This window comes from Chlamydotis macqueenii, chromosome Z (assembly GCF_036417535.1).
Source record: "Chlamydotis macqueenii isolate bChlMac1 chromosome Z, bChlMac1.mat, whole genome shotgun sequence".
In the NCBI taxonomy this organism is placed as follows: Eukaryota; Metazoa; Chordata; class Aves; order Otidiformes; family Otididae; genus Chlamydotis; species Chlamydotis macqueenii.
This window is the reverse complement of record NC_141593.1, coordinates 72,382,276-72,403,535: the sequence shown is the minus strand read 5'-3', so window position 1 is coordinate 72,403,535 and position 21,260 is coordinate 72,382,276. Positions and strand designations below refer to the sequence as shown.

Below are 21,260 nucleotides of genomic sequence, written 5' to 3'. Positions count from 1 at the left end.
TCCTGCTATTAATGCGGGTGGGATCCTGCTTGGTTTGAAGAGTCTCCTGGCAGAAGTGTTGCTGCAGTGAAGCCTTATTCTCGGTTTAATGACGTCCTAGATATGTTCTCACTTGCTAGACTGTCTGTACACATCTGCACTCTTAAAAGTGCAGTTTTGCAGTCTCTTACACTTATTCCAGCAAAAGTCCCACAGATTTCTTCAGAGCTTTTGCACAAATACAACGCATGATTTAGCTCTGACCCAGGAAGCAGAGAAATGCTACTTTCAGCAATGTGCGAAACATATTTGTTGCTCTTTAAATCTTCTTAATAAATGCCCCAGTGGTGTCCCATAAAATGCTTCACTAAAGCTTCTTCCCCCCACCCCCTGCAAGTTCCATACCAGAAAACAAAAAGAATACAGAAGAAAAATACTTGAAAACATACTTCAAAAAAAGAAAGCAAACTGGCAGATAGCCTTTTTCTTCTATATGCACTGCGAAGACTTCAAAATGTTCAACTAAATCATCAAACCAAAGCCACGCAGGTTCAGCTGAGCCATCCACTCAGATTTGCATGGTACAGGCTCAGCTCTTCCACTGGCTTCAAAAGAACATAAATGCATCTTATTCTGGGAAATCCTGATGGTGCTAAGAAAGCCTAGACACAGGAGGAGATGCATCTGCAGAGCAGGGAGTGCTACCATGGATACAAAACCCAGCATTTTCTCCCGAATGAAAAAATAGCCCTTAAAAAAAAAAAAGCGAAGAACCTTGTCCTGTATTTCACTGTAGCAGCATCCAAATTAAGCATACAGCCCCAAAGTATATTAAGCTGGCAGGTTCACTCCAGGTTCCTCATTTGATCCCTGTAGCATGGCTTTGCTGAAAGATGCATGCGACAGCACAGACAGGCTATGCTGAGAGGCATCAGGCTTTGTGGTGAAAGGCATGGAGCTGTGCAGCAATGGAGCTACAAAATGGTGATTGGGGCGGGGGGGGGGGCAGAAAGGATCACTGTTTGTCCCAGCATCTCTCCAGGAAAAGGGGGGAAATCCATCTGCTGACTGCAGCATCTGGCAGTTGCAGCCAATCCTGCTTAATGCTCATCTCTCCTGGCGCTAATGTGCCTTCTCTCAGGCATTAACACTGAAGTGCCTGGATCCCGACACACAGCATTTCACGTGGCAAGTTCTTATTTGTATTAATCAGACACAACTAATCCAGAAGCTGCTCATGGGCTAACTTGCAAGAGGAAAGCTAAGGATGTCTCTTAGCTCCTCTCCCGTCTCTGCAGCAGAGGGAACCTGGCTTTATGGGCTTCCATCTGTACAGCTCAAACTCTTCTCCTCCCTTGCCTTAGTGCAGCAAGGACCAGAGAAGGCCCCATGGCTCCCCTCTGCCTTTGAGGTAGAATCTCCAGCAGCCAGGAGCTCTTGGGAGAATTGTACCTTGTAGCCAGGTCTACCATGTGGCAGACAGCTAGCTAGGTTTCAGCATCTACTTCTGTAGAATTAAGCACCTCCAACATATAAGTGAAGTGTATTTGTGCAGTACTTTAAAAATTATAATGGAAGCACTAACGGTTATTTATCATCACAGACGTTTCAGAAGTTTACATATAAAATATAGTTGTTGCCATTCCATACTGGTAAGTGATATAGAAACAGCCTTCCAAAATAGACAAGTGTTCCAGACTTGCTGATAGACTGATTAGAGAGCATAACATGCAAGCTGGGCCACTCCATCAGTGCTCTAGACCAGGCCTGCAAGTAGAGCTTGCATGTTTTACCACAAATATTCCAGTCCTCAAAAACACAGAAGTTAACTGGCCAGCAAAGCTTGGGAGGCAAGATGCCAGAAAACCAAGGGTACTGTCAGACTTCTGCTGAAGATGTCTACTGACAGGAATTTTCCAATTTCTTCTCCAGTATGGATTGTGCAGAGATTTACTATTGAACATTGTCCTATAAAGATTCCCAAAGGAGACATTCATAAGTTTCAAAGTTTTGCTTCATGAAAGCAATGGTCATAAAAAGAGCTGCTGAACCATTGTCTTCATGGTAGCAATACTGGAAGTAAGAAGAAATGCTTGCCCTGGCTTTAATGGAACCAATGCCCATGTTAAGTTGCTAGTCAAGCCAATAATGAGGCCTTGCTGAATTCATAGCACTGGAAGAGAAACTTACATCTATATGAAAATAACATTGCCCTAAATGTCATTAAGCAACTGCAGAAACCTGAGTAAACTCTTTTCTTGCTTTTAAAAGCAGTTGCCGGTTAAAATCCCCAACAAAGCAGTAAATGACTTTGATTTCCTAATGACTAACTATTCAGTACCAAGAATGACAGTTAATTCAGTCAAGACATATCTTCTAGACTATTAATAAAACCTTTCTGTACATTCTACAGCATCAGGCACACAAAGCAGCAGGTGGAGAAGTATTCTGAGCTCATATGCTGTGGATTCCTTCAAATTCAAAGACAATTGCTCCACTAAATAGGAGCTGTAAATTGCATAAATACCTCTCAGCTTTTGAAAAACTCAACCTATGTTTACAAAGCACAAATGCTCCCCAAATCTTCCATCACTTAACTTGGATAAATGACCTTATAGCTGTTGCTGACATTTATGCACACATGTCAGCATCACTTCCAGTTTCATAATGCTGGTATATTGACAGTCTCTGTGTTCCCCTCTCTGTGTATCTCTGTTTCAACATGCTTCAAGCTATCAGTTTTTTCTAGTGCAAGCAGAGCCGAGCCCTGGATGTTTAATGTACTAACAAGTTGAGGGAAACAACAGCTCCCAGGGAGACAGAGCACTGGAATGAGAATTACTTTTGCTGTTCATCCTACAGGTCACACACAAGAAGTATGGCTGGGCAGAGAGTATCTGTGGGCCTTTGCTCCAGTTACAAGAGGGGTCCTTACACTGCTTTCAGCCAGTTTTACACAGCAGTCAAGTCAATGACTTCAGGTAACTACCGCCCTGCTTCTCACTGGTATAAAGCAAGAAGCACAGGCAGATGGCATATAAGTGGAAAATATCTTCAGCTCTCATCTGGTCATGTGCCCACACTCACTCTGCCATTTTCACACCCTAGCACTAGCTATTGAAACAAATGTATGATCAGGGAGAGGCTGGACAGATCCGTGTCCATGCCGGCGAATAACAATGAAATTGTTCTTCTGTCCCTTTAGTGTCTTTTGAATTGTGAGCAGCTGTGTCACATCGCACATACTCTGCTCCAAAATCCCCATGGTAGAGGCCACGCTACAAGTCTGTATCCAAGGAGAAGAATCCTGTAGTGCTGGTGATGAGTTGGGCACTCTGGTAATTTACAGTCAAGTAATGGATGGTTGTCAGGGCATAGTCCAGCCTTAGAGGCAGCGTATGAACAAGACTTTCCAAGCCAACACACTTTCATGATTTCCAAAGCTAACTGAGTAACAGATAGGGATCTGGTTATAGAAGCCCTTCGTATTAGCATGTGTCAGATTAGCTGATGAAACAACTTAATCTTTTCCTGCGTCCAGTGTCCTTTGTGAGACATGTTCAATAGGTACCCTTGGCCTTCTCCTTGTACATTCACATTCCTCCTTAAGTGTCTGTCCTGAAGCCCTTGAAGTCACTTTGAGCTCTTTCTCTTGACAAACAGGACAACAAGCTGTAAGACCTTTGTTGCGACAACCTGGACATGTCAGGACAAGCTGCCGACAGTGCTGGCTGGAACAAAGTTTATACTGGTCCCACAGTGTCCCACAGTATCTGCATGCTGAAGGGAGGAGGAAAACAAAAAGTTAACACCCACTTACCCCATCTGTTCCCCTTGCAGAGGGTTCTCTGTTGCACCAGGGAGCTGCAATCTCTCATTTAAGTGGCTATCTATTGTCTTCCAGGTTTTTAATTCCTGCTTTAGCTTGATCGTCTATAACCTAGTTCATTTTTAAATGAGGTTAGTTTAAAGTACATTTTGATTTAAAAAAAAACTTAGGACAGTTGTCTCTCAGGACAAGGAAAAAGTGCTCACTAGTGCTTCCTCTAGTTTTGATCACACAGATTTAAAGATTCTTGCTGCCAAGAGAAGAAGAAAGATATGCTGGTGGTAGCTGAGCCAGAATGCAGGAACGTTGCCTGCTGGGGAAGGAGGTGCCATGGGACTTCTTCCCTTCCACCTAAAAGCAATGGCTTGTGCAGACAGGGTGTCATTTGCAGTCCTGGTAGAGTCCTTCTGCAAGATCAGACAGGTTTTAACCCCTTAACCGAAAGCTACAGCCCAATTTAGCTGTACCATCAAGAAGGTCCCTACCCAAACACTTCCCCTTGAAACTTCTGTAGGGATGGCTGTGATGAATCCTGAGTGTGTCCTGTTTCTACACTAAGCCAGGCACCTTCAGGATGTATACAGTAATTGAGGAATGGGAAGTTATGTTCAGAAAGTTACCCACTCAGATAAAAAACAACGCTGCTTCCTAAATAAGGCTAGAGCCAAATTCCATCTATTTGTACCTGGCAACTGAAGGAACCAGACATTTGCAATATCTGAAGAATGACCCCAGCCAGAAGACTAGGCAATGTTCTTAACAACTTCAACTAGAGGTCACTGAAATTCTACAGGCTACAGAAACTTTTAAAGCATGAAAATAACAAAGTGCTGTAGAGCTTAGTGCCACCACTCTCACAGTGTCTGGCAGTGTGTGCTGATGTTCTGTGACATTACTGGAGCAGAGGACAGCCAACAGCAGGAGAACTATTTAACACTTTGGTAGCTTGGCCAACTACAGCCTGATCAGCACTCTGGGCAACAAGTGGGTAACAGCAGCAGCAGTGCTTGACATACATCTCCATGGCTGCAGGTGGCTCACAAAAGCAGCTGTTCTGCAGGGGATGCTTCTTTCTACTGCCTCAGTTTTAGGGAACTCTCTTTAGTGACCCCATTTTCTCTCATTTCTGTTTTAAGTGTCAAAGTCATAGAGTTGATGATCATCATGAGAAGTGACAGCACTGAACGATCAGAGCAATCATACTATAAGGAAGAACTACACAGACCAGTTTGCCTGCCCCTATCCTGCACATCTCTACGGAAACAATTGCAATAGCTTCCCAGTCTTCTGCACTTAATTATCTAGTCCTACCTGAGATGATATCTTCATTGGAACAAATGGCGTAACGATCATCAAACACAAACAGCTTCCCCCTGTAGAATCCATCTGGAAACTCTTCCAGGTACTTGTGAATTCCACCTTTTAGCTGGTAAACCTCTCTGCACACTGCCTGTTTAAAGCATATTAGCAGAAAAGCTGAAGGAAACAGCAGTGGTGGTGTGCCAGAGTTCCCAAAGCAAACGTAAACACCAGGGGTCAAGGAAAAGCAGCAGCTTCTCAGTGACCATCAAATGGCACCATGTGCACCCACAACTCTAGGCCGTGCCGCTAGGGATTACTGGGCAGATCCACAATGCTGGCTTGTTGGCATGAACCCAAATGTGCATTTAATGTTAGTCAAAAAAAGGCTAGTAACCTCCTCAGCTGAGGGAGATCTGCTGCATCACAGATCAAACACTTTTGAATCTCCGTGAACTGCTGCTTATTCTTTTTTTATGTAGCAAGCTGTTAGCAGGAGTGGAATTTCTCAGGGTTCATATTGGTGCAGCAGAGGAAAAAAAAATAAAATCAAGGTTTAAATCTCTGAAGAACATATATGTATGCTGTTCCCTAGCTCCTTAAGAGAAGGATCCAGGAGAAGAGTGGGATGGAAAGCATAATTACAACAACGCAGTGTGCTGGATTTAATTCTGTAACACTCGGAAAGCACTGGCTGGCTCATTTTCACCACTGAGATGCTCAAGCTGTGCAGTCATGACCACAGAGCAAAACCTAGACAGAGCTTTTGGAAACAATGCAGGATCCTCTCAGGCCCTCCTAAAACACTGCTACAATGGGCAGAGCAGAGTTACATATACCTCTTCTCAGCAAAGGGGTTATATCATTATTTTCACAGAGCAATCACTGCTGTGACACTAGTCCATGCAGATCATCCTGAGCTGCATTAAACTACCCACGTCCCTGATAGACAGCATGAGGCATGCGCACATCGGAGACATTTATCTCCCCACATGCTCATTGAGCAGTCTGTGGTCAGTAAGAATTTATCACCAAAAGAAGAGACAGCTGTCCTTAAAGCAATGTCAACTCCCTGACTCTTGTGCCCTCAGAATCACATCTTACCTTGCTCCGTAGGTAAGCAGAGCCTCTTTCACAACGAATCCCTCCTGTGCAGTACATCAGGACACGCTTGTCTTTAAAAAGCTCCAGGTTTTCATCAACGTAGCTGGGAAAATAGCTGAATTTCCTGATATCTGGAGCCAGGCAGCCCTGGAAATGTCCCTGCAATAACAAAAGATGGCGATGCGACTGGTTACAAGTAGTCTTACATGGTAAGGTAACTGCCTTGCACTAGAGGAAGTAAAAAACCTTTGGGCCAGAACACTCAGCTCACTGCAACTGCTTTGGGCAGTTCCTCAGTTGCATTTATGCATCAAAATACCTGTTAAAATCTATAACAGGATTCTGGAAACAGCATCTCTCCTCATCCAAACATAAAAGAGGGAGGTAAGCAGAATAGAACTGTCAGAGGGAGGATGAGCCACAACAGTACAGAGGGGGATGGTGGATGTGACAGCAGGATGCCCCTATTCATTTTGACATAAGGGACAAGGCAAAAATGCTGGAAAATATCCTTACAAATTATGCTACTTTTACTTCAAACTATATGGTATTCACCGCTAATGTTGCATGGACCTCTTTGCCTTCTTCCTGTCCCAAGCTGTATAAGCATTTAGCTGGGCAGGCTCCATGCTGAGTCGCTGAGCTGGCCCTCTGCTGCTTGTGTCTAATACTCATTACTAAAATGAACACATATTACAGTCAATCTGGAACATGGAATCTCTTCTTTCAGTAAGGTTACACCCTCACAAAGTGAAATGCTTCACCCCAGCACCTGTAAAACACTGCAAGAAGCAGGCAAACAACACTTACTATTTTACTTTCATAGAAGTTTCTACAGTCCAGCAAGATGGTATCGCTGTGTCCTTGATTGGCCTGAGACAAATATTGTTCTACTTCTCTGTGAAATTCCTGAGGGGATAAATGGATTCCTTTAACAAAAAAAAAAAAGGGAAAAAAAAAAAAGAAAAAGGAAAAAAAAAGAAAAAAGAGAAAGTAGTGAGAAGCAGAACTATAAAACAATGTTACATATGATCTTGCTGATCCAGATTTTCCTCAGATTTCTAAATAAAAATTTTCTGTGATGGTTCACAGACTTTTCATCATCCCAACTCAACCAGCCAAGTTTATCCATGTTTGGCTTCCTATTGGCAAACGAAAGAACATACAACACTGTTCCACATGACAGAAGCAGCAGCAGACACACTCCTGTCTGTATGGTCTTTGTTATGTCCTCTTGGCAACTCTTAGAGTTGTAAAAGAACAGTGAAAAATGTTTCCCTCAGCTTTCATTGAATTTGGAGGTGCAGAAGCATACAGAAATGCTATTTTTTCAATGAAACTCTTCTCTGTTGATAAAAATGTAAAATTTCCATAAGCACGTATTGCTTTCAGTACTAGTTCAATTTACATGAAGTTTCTCAGCTTTCAGGTTGCTCAAGACTTCGGGCTCCCAATCTACTGAAAACCAAAAGACCTTCCCCTGCAAAATCTCATACCTTTTTACAAAACAATCCTACAAGCCACCTGCCTGAGTAATGGCAACCATCTCCATAAAATGCTATAAAATAGGAGGGAAGAAAAAAAAAAAAAAAAAAAGAAAAGGAAAGAAATATCCCAACATACCTCCCACAAACTGTCAAAAAATGGGGGAAAAAAATCCTCTGCCAAAACTACTGAAAAACATAGGGGAAAACCACAAAAAGATGCTGTAGAAATTTACCAGCAACAAAACTTCTCGGTGGAAAAAAAAGCCTAAAACTGCTCTGCTAATTGCTATTTGCTATGCTCCTGCTTACCACCCACGTAAGTGTCCTCATAGCAGACTCACAGCAAGGAACATCTTATCGAGCATAATCCATACTAAGCAGCTACAGGTAGCAGAAAACAAATGCAGCCTGTGTTAGGGGAGTGACATGAACCTGGTTCAGAACCTGGCTCTGCTTTAATGTAAAAGGCAGCAGCATGGCTGTTAACTTCAACACAAGTAAAGCCACGTCAGTAGTCCCTAACACAGGAACTTGTATACAGTCAACTGTCAGCTTCAGTGAGATTCTAGCATTTTCTAGGAAAAGCTCTCAGTATCCACAGCACCAGAATCCAGATGCACAGGAGAACTCCATGGAAAGCTCTTCCTATACAGCTTGGGTCTTACGGCAAGATGACTGTGAGAGAGCACTGAAGCTCGCTATATGCTATAATTTCTGAGCAGTTTCAAGCACCTACAGAATATTTAGAACAAGTATGAATATATTCATCCATGGAAATGTCTTTCCTAACCATCATACATAGTTTCACCTTGTATCTGCCTTAGCAGGTGTGCAATGACTTACTCCCTGACTAAAGTACAAAGTATATCCCTACCCCAAAACAAGGTAACCGCTTGATGTAATTTGCACTATTACTGTTTGCTACAAAACAGGAAGTTAATTCTAAACTTTTTTTTAGGCAGCTAAACACTTAGCAAACCAAAATCTGGTCCAGCAAATTCCCTGCACCGGTAACTTTTGACTACCAGTAAGAGATCAACTTCTGTATCTACTTTGTGTCCTGCCCACTGTGCAGATGGAAATGTTTTTAATGAAGGTACTTCATTCTTCACTTACCTCACTTGGGTGAGAGGTTTTATTTTTCATGAAATCAACTTACCAGTTTCTTTATAAGACACTGTCTTTGGATCAATGCCCATAGGTACAATTTCTTTGAATACTCCAACTCGCAGGTCTGGGAAACAGTGAGCTCCTCCTGCACTGGTCTAGGAAATTAAACACGAAAACAATCCACCAAAATTTGCCAGCTGCCAAAATTATCCACTAACTTTAATTTCTACAACTCACTTGAACATGCAGGTGTCTCGATGGTTGAGGGAAAGAAATGTCTTTCATGCTGAAATCCACAGTCTAAATCCTGAGGTTTAGGCTGAGGACCCCTACTGTGACCTGGCACACAGGTGTTTTATGCCCAACGACTACTCTGCAGGGGAGACAGGCACCACTTGGTGTGAGGTGCAGAGTCACTGAGGAGCGCAAAGGAGAATAGATCCTAGTCAGAAACAATGTCACTAGCACTTATCATGAGAAAGTCAAGGACCCTACCGAGCATGCTGACCCTGACAGGAATATTAAATAACCTCCAGTAACAGATCAGGTTGACACTTCTGGGCCCTGCAGTTCTCTTCAGCCCCTCTGACCCCTGACACATGCACAGCTAGGCCTCTGGTCATGACATGTGCGATCAGAACTGCAGTGGTTCATAGGCGTGAAAGAGACCTGTGTGAGGTCAGCCAGGCTCAAGATTTGTTAGCAGTGGAGTCTGACACCGCCCGCCCACCCAAACTCAAGCACAGGATTTCCCCTTTGGAGGTCTCAGTATGCCCTTTTTGGTAGGCACCCTCACTGCAGGCCACGGGATGTGAGAATTTCTGCAGGGCTGAGCCTCAAACATGGCCTAGGCACTATCAAGCATATAAAAACTCAGTGCAGTGCTGTGCAGCACTGGCCCAGCTATCACTGAAATTAGTCTGCAGCAACTACAGTGGCCACTGAATATTTCCATAGCCCCAAGTGCAATTCTCACTCATCTATGCCCATGTCTTCATGGCACAAGGACCTAAAACCCCCATTTACTTAGATATACAGCACGCTGAGGAACTGTGAGACAGAAAATACCATGCATGTATCATCATGCATGAGTGTCAATGCCCAGAAAGATCATGCAGGGTCGGAGGTTTTGCCAAGGTCAAGGTAAAATTAATTCCTGTTTTGTTTTTGCATCTACACATCATTGTAACTAACAGGTCACATTTACCCTGGAAATTCAGCCAAGCATAACAGACAATTAAAAAGCTAAGACTGAATCAGCACTGCAGCTCTACATGGGATTTGAGTTTCAATAACTCTCTTTAATCTAGTTATTTACAGAAAACAAAATAGCACTCCCTGCAAACAAAACTGTGTGGAAAAGAAAAATGCTAATAAAAGCAGCAGCTTTCCTTCCTCACAGAGGAACCACTACCTACCGTGCTGGGACAGCAAAAGCCTACCAGAATGCCATACAGTGCCAGCCACAGCTGCCATCACCATGTGAAGACAGCAACCAGCACATATGCTCAGGCTCAAGAAGAAGCCAGCATCGCACTCTCCCTCCAGTCAGCCACTAACAAGAGCAGGAAGAAACCTCTTGACTCTGCCCATGTATATTCTCCAGAAGACATCCAATTCATGGAATTGCACCTATATGGACACCAAAGCCTGGATGAACCTAAACCAGTAGGCTTCCAGGCGAGGCTCTCAAATCAGGGTGAAGAGGAGAGTGTGGGAATAGTTTGCTTGGGTAAGCGCACACTGTGATGCCTTGGTTTTGGCAGTCGAGTTGGAGTAAGTGCTTGTTGAAGAACAGTGGGGCTGAAGCACACTCCCTCATTCACCTGTACGGGGGGCTTTGCAGCTGCACACATAGCTGCCACAGCTTGTAGCCGCTGCTATCCCTGCTCATTACAACTGCTACTGCTGCTGAAAACCGGCAGAGACATCTAAACAAAGTAGCTTAGATCAGTGCTGGGAAAGCAGAACTGCTATCAAGAAACAGTGCGCTTATTTATAAAAAATGAAGTGTCATGCATTAACAATGTCTACATATAAATTACTTTTTCATACCTTGAAATCCTCTTGGCACAAAATGTCTTTGAACAGAGGCTGGGAAAGCATAACTTCAATGTAGAGATTGGTAGCTACTTTGCTTCCACCAACTGTGCCATTAATCCCTTCTGAAGCAACCCGTACCTAGAAGACAAGACAAGAAGCTGAGGCTAGGGCTTAGTAACAGCAAAAACAGATCACAGTGAAATTAGCAAAATGTGACAAAATGCAGACAGAGAAGTATTTCTAGAAGAGAGACTACTGAGGAAGGAAGGAAAAGATGGTTATACTGAAGTTGACCATAAAGAAGACAGTAAATAGGAATTAAAACCTAGTAATCACTTTTGAGCCATTTCAAAAGAATTACATCAAGACTGTCAGAAAAGTTTGTGCAATAAACAGAGAAATGCTAACTGGTTAACAGGCAAATCCTGCAGTCAGCATTAAAATTCCCACCAGAAGTCTGCCTCAGGAAGAACAATGGGATTATGCCCAATGACTCACACAGCTGAAAGGAAAAAGTGAATATGCATAATATTGCATGTAGCATTAAATTTCAGTGTGAGTCATTTTATCTCCAGCACTGACAAATGAACAAAAGCTCTGAAGTGGTGGGGGAAAAAAAAAGTTTGAATATAAGAGGTAAGGAAAAAAAGCAACTAGCTGAGACGGCAAATGCTATACCTGACTTGGAGATGCAAAAAAATAATTGAGAATACCAACCACCAGACAAGACAGCTGGGCAAAAATAGAAGTGAATGCATCAGGACATTTCACCACCAGACCTGTGCTGATGTAGAACATCATGATGTAGAATGTGCCTACCATTGGCAGAGAAAGAGAAGTTACTTAGAAAGACAAGACAAAGATAAAAGTAGTCTCCTGCTCTGAGCAGCCCTCTGAAAAATCCTTCTCCCCACAGATAGCCTAGGAACATTAGCTTCATGAGGCTAAAGTTCACCTTTGCCCACAGCCTCAAGAAGCCAGCTAGATGAGCCAACTCACCTCCTTGATGCACTCTGCCAGGAATTAAAAGAACAAAGACTCCATGCAGGAATGAGCACTGCTAGCCTGTGGTGTGGTCTAAAGTGTCAGTTGCTCTCATCTCATTCCTGGCTACGGATTACAGCTCGGTGTAGTGACTCTGACTGGAAGACCACTGTGCATTGAGGAGTTAGTGATCCACAGGACAGCTAACCGGGGCAAGCCCAGACCCGTGCTGCACCTCCACCTTGGCCTTCAGGCTGTGTCGTGCTGTGCACAACCTTTGGCTGCAGAATAAACCCGGCCTGATAATCCTAACAGAGATGCCTGCACGGAGGTGCCTGTTGATACCAGTGATTACACCACCTATGTATCCTTACCTTTATCAAAAAGTGCATTGAGAAGTTCCCATGTGAATATCATTTCTATTTGACAGTTAGGAGTGATGAAAAGACTTGTTTTCTTGTAAAAAAAAAATCTGTAACAGTTCAAATGATGGAAATTGAGTAACCCTTGCAAGCACAGGACCTGCACAGTGTCGTGCGTGGAGGAGAGACTTGCTCAATGCTGCACAACTCAGGGTTCCCAGCATCAAAAGGGATATAAGATTATCTGTACTATTTAAGGGCATATTAAGGCCAATATTAAGGGCAAATCATGCCTGACAAATTTGGTGGCCTTCCATTATGGGGTTACAGTGCTGGTGGATAAGGGAAGAGCAACTGACGTTATCTACCTGGATTTGTGCAAGGCATTTGACACTGCCCTCCATGACATCCTTGTCTGTAAGCTGAAAAGACATGGATTTGACGGATCGACCACTCAGTGGATAAGGAGTTGGTTGGATGGCCACACTCAAAGAGTTCAATGGCTTGATATCCAAGTGGAGACCAGTGACAACTGGCATTCCTCAGGGGTTGGTATCAGGTCTGGTGTTGTTCAACATCTTTGTTGTTGACATGGACAGTGGGATAGAGTGCACCCTCAGCAAGTTTGATGATAACACCAAGCTGTATGGGGTGGTCGAAACGCTGGAGGGAAGGGATGCCATCCAGAGGGACCTGGACAGGCTGGAGTGGTGGGCATGTGAGAACCTCATGAAGTTCAACCAGGCCAAGTGCAAGGTCCTACATGTTGGTCAGGGCAATCCCAAGCACAAACACAGGCTGGGCAGAGAATGGATCGAGAGCAGCCCTGAGGAGAAAGACTTGGGAGGAGAAGCTCAACATGAGCAGGCAATGTCCGTGTGCAGCCCAGAAAGCCAACTGCATCCTGGGCTGCATCAAGAGGAGTGTGGCCAGCAGGCTGAGGGAGGGCATTCTCCCGCTCTGTTCTGCGCTCATGAGACCCCACCTGGAGTACAGCTTCCAGCTCTGGAGCCCTCAACATAAGGACATGGACTAGCTGGAGCAAGTCCAGAGGACGCCACAAAGATGGTAAGAGCCCTGGAGCACCTCTCCTATGAGGACAGGCTGAGAGACTTGGGGCTGTTCAGCCTGGAGAAGAGAAGGCTCTGGGGAGACCTCAGAGCAGCCTTCCAGTACCTAAAGGGGGCTTATGAGAAAGATGGGGAGAAACTTTTTACCAGGCCTGTTGTGATTGGACAAGGGTTAATAGTTTTAAAATAAAACGACGTAGATTCAGATCGGACATAAGGAAGAAATTTTTTACAATGAGGGTGGTGGAACACTGGCACAGGGTGCCCAGAGAGGTGGTGGATGCCCCATCCCTGGAAACATTCCAGGCCAGGTTGGACGGGGCTCTGAGCAACCTGATCTGGTTGGAGATGTCCCTGCTCCTTGCAGGGGGGTTGGACTAGATGACCTTTAAATGTCCTTTCCAACCCAAACCATTCTATGACTCTATGAGTGTTTTTTCTCTTTGTAGCATTAGGTCTTAAATAGCATTTTAAACGATACTTTACAGAGTCTGAGTGCTTTTCTTAACGGGATCATAACAGACTAGCAGCTAGTGCAAGATGCTTGGTTCTCCACTTGCATTGCCATCCTGCACTAAGCAAAAAACATGGGTTTTTTTGTAAAGAATACAACCATTGCTTAAAATCTTACCTTGCCAGTGAGATGCAGATGCTCACACAGAGCCTTTTGCCAAGCACAGAGCTTCTCTGGATCCTTCACCTCACAGTAGCAGTAATACAGAAGAACTTCTCCCACCTTGCTGTCCATAGCATGGCAAAGATGAACAAACAGGAAAGGGATATCAGAGTTGAAAACACAAAAATATACTATTGCATTAACACTTTAAAAAGCAGACAGTTTTCTTCTGGCAGATACGGGGAGAAAAACAAAACAAAACAACAAACAAACTTCGGAGGGATTAGCACCATTGGGTTTGCTTTATTTCCAAGAGTGAGAATATGAACTAAAAAATGCTCCCCCATTCCTTGTTCTCAGGACTTGTTACACACGTCATCTGTGCTGCCAATGGTCTACCGTGTGCTCTATTCAAGTTTCTCTCAATAGACAGGACACAGGAACTGCTGTGTTCTGCGCGCACAAGTGACCCATTAAATGCTTAATTTGACAAACTTGCACTTGAAAATCCAAGTGTTTGAGCTATCTAAATTTTAAAAGCCATAATTTTCGGTGAGACTGTGCACCAGCTTTCTGAGCACGACAAGCTGACTTCTCTCACAGTCAGAAATGTTGTCATGAACCTACTTATTCATAACTAATGAGCCCTTAAGGTACTTGAATAAGCAGAGAAAAGGCACCTGTGCAGAGCGTACTCTGCTGTTCTGCTCTCTTCTGTTATGGTCCTTCCTTACTTACAGATCCAAGCTGTTGAATAACACCTGTACAGGTCTGCTTTAACAACGCAGGATGATATAGCTCTGACAGTTCAATCCTCTGAAGTTCCCATTTTTATAATCAAAATAACACAGCGTACCTACTTCTTTATCAGCACAGTGGAAATTTGCATGTTTTGTACAGGCGTGAGCAGTTGCAAAAGGAATTCAAATAAACCGAGTGACTCCTGCAGGGTACCTACATCTGTCGATCTAAAGAAGCATCTCAGGAAGGTATCCAAAGCATGTGAAGATTTGAAGGAGTATCAGGGAAGACTCTTTCTATATCTTGTCACTTAACTTAACTTTATAAAAAGAAAAAGTAACACTGGCAGAAAAAAAAAAACATCTGAAGCATAAGCAGCCCAACACCGTGCTCCCAGTCAGTACTGGGCCTCCAGACCACCCAGGGACTTTCTTACCTTGTCAGATCATCATAGCTAACGTGGCTGGTGTCTGGGAGCGTACAGGTGATCTCAGGACTGCTATCAGAGTGCCCACTTAGCCCGTCTGCATCGCCCACCGGTGCCGGGCCGCTCGAGGGGCTGACTTCAGCAGCTGCCTGCTTTGCCACCGCCAGCCCTGCCTGCTGCCCGATGTCCCCGGCGTGCTGCAGGGCCACATGCCTGTGGATGCCGGAGAGCTCCTCGAACGCCTGCCGGCAGCACCGCCACCGCACGGCCTCTCCGCCGGCGGGACAGCGGGCTGCGGCCGGCACCTCCTTCGTCTTGACGAACAGGGAAAAGGCCTGAAACGAACCACAGGCGCCAGTCGTTACCGGTGCTCCCGCTGCCGCCCGGGCCGGCACACCCACCCCGAGCCCACCGGGAGAAACACCGCCCCCCTCCCCTCGACCAGAGGACGGCTGCCCCCGCGTGGGCCCCAGACCCGCGTGGGCCCCAGACCCGCGTGGGCCCCAGACCCGCGTGGGCCCCAGACGCCGGGCACCGACCCACCTTCCTCCGGGCGAAGGCGCGCTGCTTCCTAGCGGCGACCGCCTCGGCCAGCGCCTCGCCTGGCACCATCTCCGCCTCAGGCGGCCGGGCGGGGCGGCACGGGACCCCGTCGCCGGGGAAACGCCCGGTTTCCTTCCTCTTCGCCCCGGTTCCCCTCGCACCGGCCGGGCCCCACCACCTCGGAAGTCCTCCGGGCCGGCCCGCGCATCATAGAGCGGCGAGCAGAGAGGCGCCGCGCCGCGCGCCCTTTGTCCCGGAAGCGGAGGTGCGGCGGGGCCGGAAGCGAAGGGGGTGGAAGGAGCGCGCTCGCCGCTGGCCCGCGCGAGGTGTCCGGTCTGGTTCCCGTCCCGTCCCGTCCCGTCCCGTTCCGTCCTTTCCCGGCGCGGCCACCTCTCCCCGGCCGCCTCTCCCCGCCTCCCGCCATGTCGCGGCGGCGGCACAGCGACGACAGCGATGGTGAGCTCCGCGGCAGCCCGCCCGCCCGCCGCCCCCCGTCCGCACCCGCGCCCCTCGAGGTGGCGGGGCCAGTGCAGGCCGGGCCGGAGCGTCCCGCCGCGGGAGGGGGCCGGTGGTTTAGGGTGGGATGGAGGGTGAGCGAGGCGGGGGGGCTCTCCGTCGGTAACGGTGTGCTCGGTGTGTTGGAGCAGGGCAGCCCCACAAGAGGCGGAGGACGTCTGAGCCGTCGGAGATCGAGGAGAGGCTCGAGTCGCTCATCTGCAGGGTGGGAGAGAAGGTAGGCGGGCTGCTTCCCTCCGGGCCGGGGCTGGGGCCCGGGCGGCTGCTCGAGAAAGTTAAAAAGTTCTGCTTTTTTAACCCCTCTCTGCATGTCGTGTGTTAGGGGTTCATCGGTAGCGACCTCCAGAAAAGAAAAGGGGTTTTTTTTTGCTATGAGGTTGTTGGAAAGTTGCGGCTTCGTGAACTAACCCTGTTAAATAGTAGTTTTGTGTCTTCTGAGCAACAATAAACAGCCAGCGAATAGTTATCACTTCGCGTCTGCAGATGATGTTGCTGGTTTCAGCCTGCCAAGGATGTGGAGGAGTTAACTTGGTTGGCCTGTGACATGTGTTTCAAGTCCTGGCAGGATCTGAGGCTAATGGGAAGGGGAGTAAAAGGACAAGGATGATAACGATGGTGTACTGAAAAACAAGTTGTGAATGTGTTGAGTTGCTCGCTGGTATCATTAGCATACGGCTCAGTTGCCTTTCGAAGATGTCCTTGAGGCAATGTGAGATCTTGCAGCCCAGGGGAGCACTGGAGTTCTGTGTGGGAGAGGTGGGTGATCAGGTACAGCTTTTCTGAGGAGTAGCTGCTACTTCTTTCAGACAAGTGAAAGCAGTTCTTCACTGCTAACACAACTGAACCGTTGCTGTGAAAAGAAGATGACATGAAATGATGCCCAACTTCCTTGCCTTCCATTTGAAAGTCAAGGGCTGGTTCGTATTGCTTGATTGGTGATGAAACTTTTTTTTTTTCCCCCCACATTTTAGAGCAACTCATCTTTGGAGAGCAACTTGGAGGGCCTAGCTGGTGTTTTGGAAGCTGATCTACCCAATTACAAAAGCAAGATACTAAGAATACTGTGTACTGTGTACGTATGCCGGAGATCTGGGAATCTGAGGCGTGCTTTCTTCTTTGTGCATAATTTTAAGTGTTTAAGGTAGTTCAAATGCCAAGAATGTCTTTAGTTTTTGCATGCTGTTATAGCATAGAGTTTATTTTACTACAAACAAAAGAAATAGAGGAATAAACTTACATACTAGATATAATTCCAGAAAAAAACCTCTTTACATGACGTTGATTTGAAATGTGTACAAAGGCTTAAAGATAGGAGAAACCTCAGAGCTGCTCCTTGATAGCAGTGAGAACGCAGTGATGCTGGGCAATATCCTGTTTCCCAATGAAATACTTAAGAGGATCAAAGCTGTTGGCTGCTAACACTTATTTAGTCTTATTATCTGTGCTGTTTTCTTGTTGCCTGTTCCTCTTCTCTGGCAACGAGATGCTCTTGTCTTCGTAAGCTTGTTCACTGGAGGAGGGGAGCTGGGAACACGAAGAGCTGAAAGCAGGCTCTCCAGTGGCTGGCAGCTCTCCTTCCTCTCTCTAGCAAAGTGCAGGAGCAGAGGCGCCCTGTGTCAGGGTCACTGAGTGGTGTCTGAGGGAGGAGTTCCGCAGGATCTGCCCTAGCCTGTGCTATGGTTTTGCAGATGCGTTAAATGTATTTGGTAGCAATGTTTGTTAATATAAGGCAAATAGGGTGGTGTACTTCTTATAGCAGTAAGACACTTCTGGAAGTGCAGAGTTATCTTACATGCATACAAAAATAGTTGAGGAAAATTGATGCTTTACAGTGGGGCCTGGCCTTGCCTTTGCTGTGCTTACAATCAGTTTATTTGAAAACTTGGAATCAAAATTAATAGCATAAAATGTGTACGTCTCTTGTGTAATCTTGCTTATGCTGCATAATAAAATAATTTCTAAATTATGAACTTCTTGCATACATTCTGTCACTTGTATTATTTGGAATATGCAGCAGTTAGATATAAATAAAAAGCAAATACCTTAAGTGTACTTGAAAGTGGCACCTACTTTTCTAAGTGACTGTAGTTATAAAAAAACACCATTGTCTGTAAAATATTAACCACAGGATAGAAATGTAAGATCACACTAGCACTTTTTTCTTATTGCCTCCTGAGACAAGTTTAACTTACAATAAGCAGATTCTAGGATGCTACGCAGTTGCCAATTGGCACATGATGAATAAACAACTAACACTGTGTTTCTTTTTCTGTGTCAGTGCACGTCTGTTACCAGAGAAGCTTACTGTTTACACGACACTAGTTGGGTTGCTGAATGCCAGGAACTACAATTTTGGTGGGGAATTTGTAGAAGCCATGATTCGTCAGCTTAAAGAATGTCTCAAAGTCAATATGTATAATGAAGCCGTGCATTTAGTAAGTGGGGTTTTGTGTGTTTGTTTTACATTTTTCTTCATCCTTTTTCTCTCCTCCTTTTCACCTTTTTATTCCAGAAGAGCTGGGCCTTTCAGTGTGTATTACAGTCTCTTCTGGCATCAATGTGCAGTGCACTGTAGATACATCAAGAGGAAGTGTGTGTTATATGAGGAGCATTTCCTTCCATAGGGGACAGAAATCGTATTACAGTTGCAAAATTGACTTCCTGCTGTATATTTTCCCAGTGACAAATTAATTTGCAGTAAACAGAGGTGCTCCTCCCCTACCCGTTCTACAGTCAAGTGTAAAAGATAGATGAAAGTCAAGCACTTTAAATTGTGTTCAGAAGTAATCTTCTTGTGGCTCAAACAAAAACAGAAAATTAACAGTCTTATTCTTAAAAGCTGTGTTTGACGGCTGTTATCAGGTCTGTGTTTTCATTCTGCTAATAAGGGATGAAGATCAGGCAGGCAGTTTTAAGTGCTGTCTGTCTTTGAAGCCGTTTACTCAGCTCCTGCTGATTATAGATTTTGCCTGGAAAAAAGTACTGAGACTTTAGTGGTGTCTGATTTAGAAGCCCAGTGCTGAGCATCCCAGCTTCTTTTGAAGCCTGCTGGTGAAAACTAAGATTCTAGTATTTCAGTCTATTTTGTCAAGAGACTGCTGTTCAACTGTGGGACGCTTTTGCTAGTAAAATCCTCATTAGAACTCCAAATGTGCTGTCCCTTGGCTTCAGCTTCATCTTCTCTGGTCGTGCTCATATACAAATGCCTTGTGAGGGTAACATAAGGGAGCAGCAGTGGAAATCTCTCATCGCTTTGTCAAAGACTTTTCAAAGACTGTTCAGAGCAGTGAATACCTGGGAAGTAAGGGTTTGATACTTTTCTCTGTTGCAGTTGCTCTTTGAGTACTGGGCTGTCTGCTTAGCCCAAATTGCTTTCCCAAAACATCTTCCCAGTGATCTGCCTTCAGATCAAAATACCTGTGTTGTTTTTTTGGGCTACTTCTTGTGAATGTGCCCTTAAGAAAAAAATGATCCTTTAAGAAAAAATATATGAGATTTTAATTGCTAGAATTTCAGCCTATATTGTCCGTTAAGATTGTGGTGATAATGGGAGAGCTACCCATGATAATGGGTCATACTGCGGCTTTGTTTAAGCCTGAAGGCAGGTTACAAATCAAAAGAGAAGGGAGAGGGGAAAAAAAGGGACACTGCTCTGCTCCAGATGCTTTCTACTTAAATTCCTATTTCTGTCGGTCTGGATTTCTTATTAGAGTGCAGCCAAATCAAGGATATGTTCTGATCGTGGAGGTTTTTTTAGTTCCCAAGCAAATAAGGCCATTTGATTCCCAGCGCGCCATGAGTCTGTCACATTTCTGAAACCTGAAGATACCAGCAGTTTTTACATAGGCTCTCTCTGTGTAACTATCTGATTCTCCCCCTCTACTCTGCCCTGGTGAGACCCCACCTGGAGTACTGTGTCCAGTTCTGGAGCCCCCAATACAAGAAGGACATGGACCAGCTGGAGAAGGTCCAGAGGAGGGCCACAAAGATGATAGAAGGGCTGGAGCACCTCTCTTCTGAGGACATGCTGAGATAGTTGGGGCTGTTCAGCCTGGAGAAGAGAAGGCTCTGGGGAGACCTGATAGCGGTCTTCCAGTACCTGAAGGGGGCCTACAAGAAAGATGGGGAAAGGCTGTTTAGTAGGGCCTGTTGCAATAGGACGAGGGGTAATAGTTTTAAAATAGAGGGGGGTAGATTTATATTGGAAATTAGGAAAAAATTTTTTACGATGCGAGTTATAGAACACTGGAACAGGTTGCCCAGAAAGGTGGTGGAGGCCCCATCCCTGGAAAGGTTCAAGGCCAGGCTGGATGAGGCTCTGAGCAACCTGATCTAGTCAGGGATGTCCCTGCTCCTTGCAGGGGGGTTGGACTAGATGACCTTTGAAGGTCCCTTCCAACCCTAACCATTCTATGATTCTATGATTCTGTGATTTATGACTAATTACAGAAATTAGTTGTGCTTAATGGCATACAGCTTCAGCTCTGCTGTTCCCTTATGCATATCTGGACTCAAGAAGCACTGGATCAAGTGCTTCATGAGTCCAGATACAAAGCTTGTACAAAGTTCAGCTTTGTATAAGTTTTTTTTCCTTCCAGTTCTGTAATTTTAGTGATCTGATACTATTTAGAGTAGATAGAAGCACAAGGGGTTTTTCTGTAGTATCAGTTTGCATGTCTTTGAATGCATACTGGTGTTTCTCACCCTTCCTTGATCAGAAATATTATCCGTGCAATGTAATTGCAGTGAAGCAGACGACAGACATTATAATGAACGATATATTGGGCAACACTCAAGAGTACTTGTTTTCCAGGGTGGAAAGGTGCAACATTTCTACCTTCGTAGTACTGAATGAGTATTGTACTTTTATTGATAGTTCGTTTTAGTCATTTAAGTCAAGTTCATTTGTTCTTGTGTAGTCTGTTTAAAAATTATTCCTTTAAAATTTTTTTTTGTCTTTTTTTTTAGGTTCGTTTTCTGTCTGATCTTGTGAATTGTCACGTAATAGCCGCACCTTCCATGGTAGCTATGTTTGAGAACTTTGTGAGTGTAACACAGGAGGAAGATGTACCCCAAGTAAGCAAAAAGATCTGTAGGCTACTCTAGTGCTGTTTTGACAATTTTTCTGCATCAGTCTTCCATACTTATGC

The 21,260-nt window shown here is 45.1% G+C and overlaps 2 protein-coding genes across 5 annotated transcripts in view; one reads left to right on the top strand and one right to left on the bottom strand.

Moving 5' to 3' along the window:
* Nucleotides 1-1,008: 1,008 nt before the first annotated feature.
* TSTD2 (thiosulfate sulfurtransferase like domain containing 2) lies at nt 1,009-15,802 on the bottom strand. 3 transcript variants are annotated; one of them, XM_086769918.1, is made up of 9 exons: nt 15,595-15,798; nt 15,061-15,386; nt 13,899-14,007; nt 10,864-10,989; nt 8,858-8,963; nt 7,022-7,140; nt 6,212-6,370; nt 5,120-5,258; nt 1,009-3,759 (listed from the first exon to the last, which is right to left on the bottom strand). In XM_086769918.1, exons 1-9 carry the CDS (start codon nt 15,661-15,663, stop codon nt 3,500-3,502), a joined length of 1,413 nt encoding a protein of 470 aa, XP_086626044.1. In that variant the 5' UTR covers nt 15,664-15,798; the 3' UTR covers nt 1,009-3,499. The 3 variants fall into 3 exon arrangements, with proteins under 3 accessions (XP_086626044.1, XP_086626045.1, XP_086626046.1); XM_086769919.1 differs by lacking the exon at nt 10,864-10,989 and having other exon boundaries at nt 15,595-15,801; XM_086769920.1 differs by lacking the exon at nt 5,120-5,258 and having other exon boundaries at nt 3,543-3,759; nt 15,595-15,802.
* Nucleotides 15,803-15,892: 90 nt separating this feature from the next.
* Nucleotides 15,893-21,260, top strand: part of NCBP1 (nuclear cap binding protein subunit 1) — a 31,819-nt gene continuing 26,451 nt past the window's right edge. Inside the window, exons 1-5 of one of the 2 annotated variants that reach the window (XM_086769916.1) lie at nt 15,893-16,050; nt 16,242-16,327; nt 17,082-17,182; nt 18,389-18,545; nt 21,079-21,186. In XM_086769916.1, the coding sequence (XP_086626042.1) occupies nt 16,017-16,050; nt 16,242-16,327; nt 17,082-17,182; nt 18,389-18,545; nt 21,079-21,186 (486 nt within the window). In that variant the 5' untranslated portion in view covers nt 15,893-16,016. The remainder of the gene's footprint in view (nt 16,051-16,241; nt 16,328-17,081; nt 17,183-18,388; nt 18,546-21,078; nt 21,187-21,260) is intronic. The other variant, XM_086769915.1, reaches the window with a different exon arrangement.